The sequence below is a fragment of the Pipistrellus hanaki genome, assembly GCF_964339955.1.
Source record: "Pipistrellus hanaki genome assembly, chromosome: 13".
Lineage (NCBI taxonomy): Eukaryota > Metazoa > Chordata > Mammalia > Chiroptera > Vespertilionidae > Pipistrellus > Pipistrellus hanaki.
Window position 1 is genome coordinate 37,386,475 of NC_140515.1, and position 12,099 is coordinate 37,398,573.

At 40.6% G+C, this 12,099-nt stretch overlaps 1 protein-coding gene across 3 annotated transcripts in view; it reads right to left on the reverse strand.

The window, feature by feature from the left end:
• NEK11 (NIMA related kinase 11) overlaps positions 1–12,097 on the reverse strand; it is a 131,826-nt gene extending 119,729 nt beyond the window's left edge. For all 3 annotated transcript variants that reach the window (XM_084902130.1, XM_084902131.1, XM_084902129.1), the window contains exons 1-2: positions 11,964–12,097; positions 7,932–8,201 (exon numbers count right to left, since the gene is read on the reverse strand). In XM_084902130.1, the coding sequence (XP_084758256.1) occupies positions 7,932–8,101 (170 nt within the window). In that variant the 5' untranslated portion in view covers positions 8,102–8,201; positions 11,964–12,097. The remainder of the gene's footprint in view (positions 1–7,931; positions 8,202–11,963) is intronic.
• Between the last annotated feature and the right edge of the window lie 2 nt (positions 12,098–12,099).

Below are 12,099 nucleotides of genomic sequence, written 5' to 3' on the forward strand. Positions count from 1 at the left end.
ACTGGCAGTCCAGATTTGTGAGAGGGGTCTTGGATTGGAGAGGATGCAGGCTAGACTGAGGGAATCCCTGATCCCCATGCCTCTAGTTTTAAAATAATAATAAAAAGATAACATAGCAAGGTTTACCCAGGGACTTAGAACTCTCATGTGCTGACTTACTTCTTGGAAGTGACCACACAGAAAGTACCATAACACTGAAATGGCCACTCAGAATGTGAAGCGTCACAGACTTCTGCCCATTCTTCAATGCCAGGGTCCAAGGATAAGCCAAACCTTAACAGCAAACCAAACCTCTGCTTTACAGCCTAAAATAACTGGAGTTTCAAACTCTCCAATTATTCCTAATACATATTTTTAAAATGATAATTATAAAATAAATCAGTCTGGTTTAAGCCAAACAATTTCCTATTATATTTCCTAAATTAAAAAAAAAAATAATTAGGCTTCTTCTGGGTGTACTTTCATAGCACTTTTATGATTTTTATATAATATATGTGAAAAACATGACTTTTTTTTTCTATGAAAGCTATGATCCAATAAAAGCATTGATCAGACAGTCAAACCTCAGCGGGAAGGTAGGGGAGGGTGAGGTAAGGGGGATGGACACAGACAACAGGGGGGTGAGGGCATGAGTGGGAGGTGGGGGGAGGCAATGGGACGAAAGGACACATATATAATACCTTAATCAATAAAGAAGGGAAAAAAAACACACTTCTTTGATGAAACAGCAAATGTACAATAATATGACTAATGTCAATAAAATGTACTACAAGTACCTGCATTCTAGCCCTGAAAAGAAATCCTAACGACAAGTTCTGTATCCTTGTTTATCTCCTTAGAGTGATTCAATAAACCAACAGTGTCATTAATGTCTCCCAAGTTCTCTTAAAAGGCAATTTTATCTCTAGGCATAACCAGGGCCAGAATTAAAGACAGAAACAGCGTGAGGAGTTGAACCAATGCAGCACGGCCAGCAGGGGGCCGCTCCTTACTGCTTTCATCAACTCCCCTTTGGAGGGCTGTTCCCTCTGGAGTCCCTTCAGAGAGACAGCCAGTGGGGACTGCAAGGCCTTAAACCCTTATTGCAGTCTCCTGACGATCTGCTGGAGGTTCCTAAGTGGCAGAACCATTCCACCTTCAGGTTTGATTGCCGTTGTAATAATGAGTTATGAATAATTGATCATTGTGCAATAAATTATTCAGGCGGGCACACAGTTTCCAAGGAATCCTGGCGTGAGCCTAGCTAATAGCATAATACGAGCCAGAGGCAGCAGCTGAGGGGACATCCCACAATTACCCCACGCTGCCGAGGCCTGGGTAGTTAGTGCCTCTCAGCGTGGGCTTTCCAATGAGGGGCCGTATTAACGCCTTTTGAAACTGTATAAAGTCTATAAGTCCCCACAGGGTGCCCTGGTGTCTGCCAAGTATGGTTATGGGCTACTGAGACCTGACCTCTTCACCCATCAGCCCAGGACATTTGTCATCAGCTGAGGACAACCTTTGCCAGTTGAACTGAAAACTACCCTGTTTCCCCGAAAATAAAACATCTTCCGAAAATAAGACCTACTTATAGGTTTCCTTCTGAGTGAAATATAAGGCATCCCCCCGAAAATAAGGACCCCCCCCTAGGCTCTGTCTCGGAATGAAAATTAATTTACCGTAAACTGGTCGCTAGGGCCATGGAAATTAATGACTACATTGAAAATAGAATGGAGAGAAATCAGCGTGGAAACTTTGTAAAACCTAAACTGCAAGAAGTTGTGATTTGGGTGAAGAATTCAGGGGAGAAAATCACTGACAGTTGCATTGCAATGCACTGCGAGCAGGCTACCTTGACAAGAAGTACTCATTTAAAGACAGTGCTATTGCTAAACATGAGAGATTTGGTTCACTGATTCTGAAAGAAATGGAGTCACAAGAAATTCACCAGAAAATTCAGGAGTTGGATTGTTATGATGATGTTCCAGAAGATGATGACATGATTGTCATTGAATAAATGAGTAAATTCTTGATACTGTAGGATTCACACAGTTTGTCTGGTGTGTGTTGACAACTACTGTACTACTGTGCCGTAAACAGGTAATAAATTTCCTTTATTTTCATTTAACAATAAATGTGTACCGTATTCTTCTTCATGGAAAAATAAGACATCCCCTGAAAATAAGACCTAGTGCATCTTTGGGAGCAAAAATTAATATAAGACACTGTCTGATTTTCAGGGAAACAAGATAGTGTTGAACTGATGTGTGTTTCTCTCACATCGATTTCTCTTTCTCTCTCTCTCTCTTTCTCTCTCAAAATTAATGGAAAAATATCCTCAGATGAGGATTTAAAAAGAAAAAGATAGCAAGGCTTACTTAAAATTCAACTTCACTTATGTGTCAAGTCCCATCCATACCGAACATCCAAATGCTTCACTACCTAAGTGATGTTAAACAGCCTTGCAAATCACACCACTCATTGATCCTTCTTGTAATTTTCACCTCTAAAACAATTCTAAAAATAAAAGAAACTGCTCCGTAGAGCTCAATAATCATTGTGCTGAAATATCTTGGAAAGAGCACATGAATTATTATAAAAGCAGCTGGTCAACAAGTAGCAAACCCAATGTTGTAAAAAGTGGATGGGCTGACCTTGGCCGGAAACCCACAGTATCTGATTTCTGCAAGGCCCCTGAGATGAAAGACACAGGGAGAAGGGAGAGAGGGAAGGAAGGTCTATCAGGCCACAAATCTTCCTCAAATCGCCCCTGGGGAAGGCAAGTAGAGCTGCCTGGTTTTTTAAGGGTTTCTCCAAATCCAAACTAATAGGAAATTAGGGACATCAATCAAACTTTTGTTAAAATGCTGAATGCCTATCACATATGGAAGAAGCTGAGAAAACTGGCGCCCAAACACATTCTAATTAAAGTTTCAATATCCCCAAGTTTCCACTCTTAGAAATTTGGCAACCTAGAACATAAGGCAAAAGTATCAACTTACACTCGAACTTTCTTTCCTCACTTGCTCAGTAAAGGTCATGGGAAACAAAGCCTATAGTTTTTCTCTGAACTAAAAACAAGATTGGCCTGAATCCAAAGATTAAAAAGCAACATGGCTGGTTACTGGTTTGGCTCAGTGGATAGAGTGTTAGCCTGCAGACTGTAGGGTCCCGGGTTCCATTCGGGTTAAGAGCACATGCCTGGGTTGCGGGCTCGACCCCGAGTAGGGGGTCTGCAGGAGGCAGCCAATCAATGATTCTCTCTTATCATTGATGTTTCTATCTCTTCCTCTCCCTTCCTTTCAGAAATCAATAAAAAATTATATATATTTTTAAAATTAGCTCAGTCTTTGCTATAATACATCTTACCAAAAAAGTCTTTTTGGGGGAGAAATGGGGGGCTTTAACTATACTACAACCATAAAGTTTTGTTCTTACACATTACACACTCATCCTTAAAGTGCTTTGTTTTATTTACTGAATAAGTAAGACAAAATAATGTTTAAAATAATAGGCTTACACAAATCTTGTGTTTTTAAAATGAGGGGTAGTCAGCAATGACAAAGAGACCAGCATATCCAATTACATTTTTAAAATGATTACTTACTAAAATTGCTTAGATATTCCCCAGCTCATACATTTAAATGACGAATTATATTCCTTATTTCCTGGGGGTATATTATTCAGTGTTAGCAAAACCATTAGGTTCCCTACTCACAAATCCACCCAAACAATACATCAGAATAACAGAGTGGGATAAATAAAGAATTTAAACTGCTAGTCTGAAAATCTAATAACTATATTATAGTGATTTGTCTAAACTTTTTTCCTGTCAACAATCCATCTGCTTTAAATAAATCACTTTTGTTTTCTTTCAAACAATAGTAATAATTTTAAGGCATTTTTAAAAAAGACTTTTGGATGCTATTGGCTTCTTTCTAGTTGGTGATTCAGTGTTCAAAGCTGGCTTTTATTGACCCCCTGCCCAAGCCACGTGAAACTGAGGATTTCCCTGCATCCTATGCATCCCAAAATACATCATTTTTTTAGTCATTTCTCATCTGTAAACATTAAAAACCAGATAAGAAGCCCGTAGCTTCTTTTATGCTAATATATGCAGCAAAGCAGCCTTAGGAAAATGTAAATTATTTACTCCAGAATATCAATTTCATTACCAAGATCTAGATAAATCAAAGTACCTGTGCACACCTTTGCAATTTCTTCTTTTTCCCTTTCATCTCCCAAACCTTAAATGTTAAAAGATGGCCATAATCTCAGAGATTGACCTCATCCCACACAGGAAGCTGGCAAAGCCCAAAGTGAAGTACAAGTTCAAATTCATACTTTTCAGATTTACCTAGGAGGAGCCTAAGCCCAAGATCCCTGCTATTTTAAGAGAGGTTTTAATATTCTTTCATATTATAATCCCTCTTAAAAGACTGAAGATTTTCAGGAAAAGAGACCTTATCACTATAATGAAACACTGAAGAAAACTATTTTCTGAAACAACAAAATGGAAAGGAATCGTTAGTTTCCTCCAAATTGCTTTCATAACCCTCTACCATATAGATCATTGAATCTTATTAACTCAGCCCATTCAATCACCTGATTTCCCCTTCATAGATACCCACTGGAGAGAATTCCTGGTCATAGTATAGAAATAATATTATAGCTTTAATAAGTGTACACAGATGGGGCTCAATGTTGGATGCACTAAATCTACTGATGTTCTGCTTACAATTAAAAACTCAAAGTACGAATACGTTAAAATTATTACATAAATCACACAGAAAATCCATGAATAGGTGTTAGTAGGTGCAATACACAAACACTAGCTTTGCTGAAGGCTATCAGCTATTAAATAGAAATTACTGTCACATTCTAAGTCGCTGAAAGCTTATTTCAAATACAAAATCTATGCATTCCAGTAAGAACAATTACTCATTTTTAATTGTTTGACAATGTCAGACTACTATAATCAATGTATTAATTTTCTAAGAAGAAATAATGTCCTTTTTTATAAATAGTGAAAATGTACTCATGAAGGGAAGCTTTTTGGTTCATTTCTTACAATATGAAAGGCAATTTCTCAATATGTCAGAAATAAACTTGAAATGGATGAAGTCCTTTTTTTTCTTTTTTTCTAATTACAACTGAGAATCTCAGCAAATGTGGCCATAATTCATAGCTGGCTCAATATGCTCCAGTTGAAAGACCCAGAATGCCCATCACTTCTTAGTGATTGGAGCTTGGTTCTTCATTAATTAGATTTAAAAAATTTTTTAATGAAATTTGGACAGATTAATAAAAACATAAAATTATGAACTAGCATTAGAACTACCTTTCCTCACACACATTATACCAGAGTTTCTATATTTATGAAAGAATATATTCCCAAATATTGTTTTATGAATTTCATGATGCAGAATAAACTAAAGGAAAAAGCTCTATCCCATTCTCTGCTCATTTTAAGTTTAATTTTACTCTACTGTGATAACTAAAACAGAAATGCCAGATATTTATGCCAAAAAGAAAACTGTCTTCAAGCATAAATTAATCAAGCGTAATGGCTGTAGAGCCTTTTTATTTGCATAGCTAAAACAGAAAGTCAATAAAAATGTAAAGGAATGTGGTAATTAACTTGTAATTAAAATTCACAAATTCACATATAAAAAATGTCAGTGGTAGAATGGTGCCCCCAAGTGGTATAATGATAAATTGCAGTACACTGATTGAAAAAGAAACACTGTGTAACTGTTCCATTTTGTCAAGTTCTTTGATTAATCTAAAAGTGCATATATGGATCTATATTTCACAGAGACTAGTAATAAGTATCCTACAGACCATCTTAGACTCATGGCCTACCTAAGTCACTCCTATAATAAGTAATACCAAGGGATAGTGTGGTATGTAAAAGTATGATGCCCTTATCTCAAAAGGTTAGAGGTGTGTCTGCAAACAATAAGAGGAGTGTCAGATCTACTCTGACCTATTAAGGGAACAGCATTCATAAAATTGTAGAAATTTAAAAAAATTAATTTCTCTAGCTATATCTAACATTAACCTGTGCTTATGGCCCAATATGTAAAGCAGAATTTAAAACCTTACCCAACTAAATTGCTCAAGAATGGATGGTGCTAATTAATATGCTTTGCTGAAAAACTAAAGGTTCAACTGCCAACACTCTAGGGAAAGAATCTTAAAAAAAAGATGAGTTTAGCCTTAGTTAGTTCGGCTTAGTGGATAGAGCATCGGCCTGTAGACGGAAGGGTCCCAGGTTTAATTTCCGTCAAGAACATGTACCTAGGTTTCAGACTCAATCTTTGGCCCTATTTGGAGTGTGTGTGGGAGGTAACCAATCAGTGTTTCTATCTCTCCCCGTCCCTCAAATATCTCTATAAAAAAAAATAAATGGAAAAATAGCCTAAGGTGAGGATTAATATATATGTTATGTTATGTTATGTTATGTTATGTTATGTTATGTTATGTTATGTTATGTTATACAGCTAAAAAGGTCAACATTCTGAGGAGCAATTTCTTTTGAGAAGTTATAGAGCTACAAAAGAATACAGAATTTTTATAATCTCTAGAAAGTTCCTTGAAGAAGTTATCAAAATTGCATGCTTGACATCAGATTTCTTCAACAGATTTTTCTCTCTTAAAAGTGGAATGCAAAAGAAAAACTTGTTTAATAGAGTGCTCCAATTATAAGTTATTGGGTGATGATTAGATTACATTTTATTATGCATCCTTTAATTATTTCTTAACTTGGGTTGTTTATGAATCTCAAACTGTCACTGAATGATAATTATATATAAGACAATATATCTATGTTTTAGTTACACTTTATTGATTTTAGAGAGGAAGGGAGAGTGAGAGGGAGAAACATCCATCAGCCAACCTCTCCGTGCGTGGGACAAAGCTCAACCAACTAAGCTACACTGGCCAAGGCAAAATAGGCTAATTTTATTTTTTTTAAATATATTTTATTGATGTTTTACAGAGAGGAAGAGAGAGGGATAGAGAGTTAGAAACATCAATGAGAGAGAATCATCGATCAGCTGCCTCTTGCATACCCCCTAATGGGGATGTGCCCACAACCAAGGTACATGCCCTTGACCAGAATCGAGCCTGGGACCTTTCAGTCCGCAGGCTGATGCTCTATCCACTGAGCCAAACTGGTTTTGGCAAAATAGGCTAATTTTAGATGAGAGCCCATGTTTGGTTTAAATATCCAATTTGAGGGCTGTCTAACTACAGACTTTGAAAAACTCCATAGAAAAAAAGGCAAAGAATATTAATGCCATAGTTCCTTTAGCACACCCTAGTCACCTCAAATGAGAATTTCCACTTATTTACATTTCATAAAATTTGTAAAACTCAGTCATTATAAACAATTCCATCATTCAAGAAATCCCCATCAAGTTAAATTGAAGCAATTTGTAATTGAGAGCCTGGATTGCATAAAAATCTTATTTTCACATAATCTTATCGAATTTCCCTTCTCTAAGTCATTTGGGTTCTTTACTCACCTGCTGAAATGCCTTTTAAAATCTTATCTGAAGACACCATTTAAGGAGCTTTTCTATCTCTTCCTAAATTCTTTAATGTAAAGAGCCAAGCGAAGAGAACTATATATTTTTAATCAGCTAAAAGTTGCACATACGGCTGAAACCGGTTTAGCTCAATGGATAGAGCATCAGCCTATGGACTGAAAGGTCCTAGGTTCGAATCTGGTCAAGGGCATGAACCTTGGTTGCGGGCACATCTCTAGTAGGGGGTGTGCAAGAGGCAGCTGATCAATGATTCTCTCTCATCGATGTTTCTAACTCTCTATCCCTCTCTCTTCCTCTCTGTAAACAATTAATAAAATATATTTTAAATAAATAAATAAATAAAAGTTGCACATTCGGGCATCTAAGTCAAGATGTGCAGGAAGCATTTTTACTTACAATTCCTCCCCTTGTTTGGCTTTCTTGTCTAAAACCAGGTAGACGGTCCCAAAGCTTCCACTGCCAAGTTTCCGTTGCAGCGCGTACCTTCTTGCAATCAAGGCCTTTGGGTGAGTGGGAAGGGCTCTTGATCCACTCACATACTTGGCGGCCTCTTGGAATTTCAGCATTGCTCCACAGGTCAGAGAACTGGTTTCTTCGTTTACAGAAACTTAGCGTTCAAGTCTCCGAGGAAATGGTCGAATTCTCCCAAGCTGCGCCAGTCAGTGCCTGGAAGATGGAAAGTCCGGGGTCAGGTCTAAAGGGCGTTAAACTATTCCCGGCATAAAATGTAGGTTTTTGGCAGTGACACCTGCACCTGGATTCATGGACTGAACAGCACCATGTTGGTTAACATTAACAACTTGAAAGAAAAATCGTACAAAAGGTGGAAACACCGAAGATTCCAACAGAAGACAGTCTTGCACAAGAAGAGAGCCTTCTCTCAGACATTCACGTTTGGCAAAACTGAGTCACACTCAAATTCCCCCAAAGATCTGAAGTGTATATGTATTTTCCGATCAACAATCTGTTTTAAGATATATACTCCCCACTTACTTTCTTAAAAACACTCAAATATAAGAACATTATCGTTTCCTCAAATCTACACATTTGCATCAGCTGTTTTGTCAGTCTTTCTTCCGACCATATGTCTATTTTGATGAGCAAATGTGGAGTTAAGATGAAACCAGAAATGAGCATGGTGCTGGTTTCTTTAGACTTTTTTCACTTCTGTGGACTTTAAACTATAGTATTTGCATTTCTTTAAATAGATGTGAAAAGTGATGAGGATTCAGAATGAAATTTTTCCCATCCTAAGCAAACTCTGATGCAGTTTCTAAAGTTTCAGTTATACACACCGTATACAGAGTAATCTCCTTGGATTGGAAACAAGAAGTGTCACAAAAGCAGTTCAGCCGTGGCCAGTGTGCTCGTTAGAGCGTCTGCCTGGGCACATAATGGTCTCAGGTTCAATTTCCGGTAAGGGTATGTACATGGGTTGCAGGATTGATCCCAGGACAGGGTGCGGGTGGTCAACCAATCGATGTGTCTCTCTCACATTGATGTTTCTCTTTCTCTCCTTCTCTCCATCCCTATTTTCCAGTCTAAAAATTAATGGGGGAAAATATCCTTGGTTTTAAAAAGCAGTTCAAACCTAACATTGTATTTTAATATTAGCTGAATATAAATGTGCTACAGAGAGGGAAAAGAAAGAAAAAAGGAAAGAAGGGAGGGAGGGAGAAGGGGAGCGAGAAAGGAGGGAGGGAGGGAAGAAAAAAATAGCTAGAAACCAAGTCACCTTAGTGGCTATGTGCTCATGACAATACTAAGACAACATTAGCACAAGTTGGAACTTCAGAGCTGAGGCTGATACCTCAAAATCCCCGAATGAATAAAAAATTAAATGGGATTACCAAGATCACAGAAAGTATTAGTAATATCTACTGCTGGGGGGGGAAAAAAACACAAAAAAAACTGGAGAGCAGGCCTCCAAATGTATCTTTTATTTGCTTCCTCTGCTAGCATAAAAGGCTTTCTGGTCACATTAAGAAGCCGTTAAAATAATGTACAGATGCATCGCTTTTCAGCTGAAAAGGACCCTCAGGACAGACCACTCGGTAATTCTCCTCACCAGAAAGATGAGAGAGAAGCCTCATGTTCGGCAATGGACAGGACAGCCCTGAGAAGCCCGTTTTCCCGGTGGCTCCTCGTTGTGAAGGAGCATTTCGTTGGGGTGTCCTACCCCTGCCCTCTCCTGTTGGCACATTCTTTCTGAACTACCGTGTTTCCCCGAAAATAAGACATCCTCCGAAAATAAGACCTAGCGCATGGAAAGATAAGGCATCCCCTGAAAATAAGACCTAGCGCAACTTTGGGAGAAAAAATTAATAGAAGACACTGTCTTATTTTCAGGGAAACAGGCCACATAGAGTGTTGTAAGCTTATTCCATAGCTTGATGCAAACGGCCGACACCTGCGGGAGCGAGATAAGGGCCACCACCCAACCCACTCAGGCCCTTCCCTCCACCTGGCCGGGTTGTGCACCCACGCGATAGCCTGCCATCCTCCAAGGGCGCGTCCTGCTGTTCAGGCAGCTGGCACAGCGGGCTGATGCAACCCTCACCCAGGCCCTATCTAAGAGGACATCAACACCCCTCAGTGCTGACACAGACAGGTCTCGGCCCGCTGTGGGAGAATGTGAGAGAATTTCTTAAGCTCTCACAGCATCTCCTGGCCTGGCTCCTGTGGGGAAATATCCTTGGTTTTAAAAAGCAGTTCAAACCTAACATTGTATTTTAATATTAGCTGAATATAAATGTGCTACAGAGAGGGAAAAGAAAGAAAAAAAGGAAAAAAGGGAGGGAGGGGGTTTAAACCCAGCCGTGTCTAAACAGTCGGTTCAGGCCACAATGGACTCTGGGACCAGGTCCCCTCTGGCCCAAACTCACAGACTGGGCCCTGCTGCTCCCTTCCCAGGCCACCATGGGGCCACGGATTACATTAGTGTCCTCCATGTAACCATAGAGCTTGGGAATGTACCACACGGTCCAGATTCTAGAACTATCTGTGTTCTCTTGTCAAGGTACCCTGGCCCCCATCTCAAAAGGTTGTGGGTGAGAAGATGGCAGAGGAGGTAAATGCTGCCTCCCACAACCACATCAAAATGACAACTGAAATACAGATCCACCATCACCCAGAACCGCTGGAGAGCTGGCTGAATGGAAGTCCTACAGCTAGAGAAGTAAAGGAGAAAGCACGCTGAGACTGGGAGGAGGTGCAGAGGCGCAGAACGGGCTGGGCCAGCACCCAAGGGTGCTGCTTTCCTAATCGGGAGGGAGATGGCCTCTATGGAGGCCGCCTGAAGGGGCAATGGGTCCCAGCCCCACACCAGCCCCCAGCCCAGGGCCCCAGAGCTGGGGAAAGGAGCCCCTGGGGGCAGTAGGAGCTACAGGCTGTAAAAACCAGTGCTCACGGGGGCTCAGTGACCCAGAGGTTGGCCCAAACTCACAGACTTGGCCCTGCTGCTCCCTTCCCAGACCACCATGGGGCCATGGATTAAATTAGTGTCCTCCATGTAACCATAGAGCTACTTGGTAAATCTAATGAACAGAATAAACTGGTGAATAAAATAGAATCAGAGGCATGGGAATGGAACAGACTGAGGGTTCTCAGAAGGAAGGGGGTGGAGAGGCGGGAAGAGATTAAATACAAATCTTATTTGCATGTATGTATTACCTGCGGACACAGACAATAGAGTGGTGAACACCTGGGTCGAGGCGGGAACTGGGTGGAAGGGGGCAAGAGGGGGAGGGAAAGGACATCTGTAATAATCTCAATAATAAAGTTGCTTTGTGTGTGTGTTGTTTCTTTTAAGAGTGTTGAGAGGTTTAAAAAAAAATGGTTGTGGATGAACATGAGAGCTTGGAACACACCTTCTTTACCTTTGTATCCTGGGTGCCTGGCATACAGTAGGTGTTCCATAAACTTTGTGAGGGCAAGTAAGTGTCCAGCAGAACAATAGCTGTGGGGATATAGGCGTGTTCAGGAGGAGGAGAGAAAATGTACTAAGTCGGATGGGAATTGTGAGAAAGGTGAAAGATGATCACTCTGTGCAGACTGACTCTTGGAAGTGAAGATGTCAAAAGACAACAGAACAGAAGTGTTTATCACGAGTTACAGCCAAGCTGTTCTCTTCCTGGGAATGATCAATGAGACAAAGCAGACTGGCCAGCAGATTCTGCCAAAGTAGAAATCCAATGGTAAAGGCACACCGTATAAAACTGACATAACTGCCTCAACTTTTCTTAAATTTACGTCTTCGCACGTGGGTGAACCTATATGGAGGGGGCGCGAACACTTATCCTCAGGAGGGTGGAGCAGAGCCCGGAGGTGTGCAGGAGGGGGACGTGAGGAGGGGGAACGCTTGGAGATCAAGAGATGCGGACCCCAACCCACCGACCGGGCAGCCTGACACCATCACCTTCCGCATACCTTTCCGGGTCGGGCGGGGGAGCGGCAGCGCCTGGGTATCCACTGGGCGCCGCCTCGAACTGGGACCTACGACGGGCAGACCCGCGGGAAACTCCCAGCGCCTGGACCACCTGAGGCCGCTGAGTGTTGGCTCCGT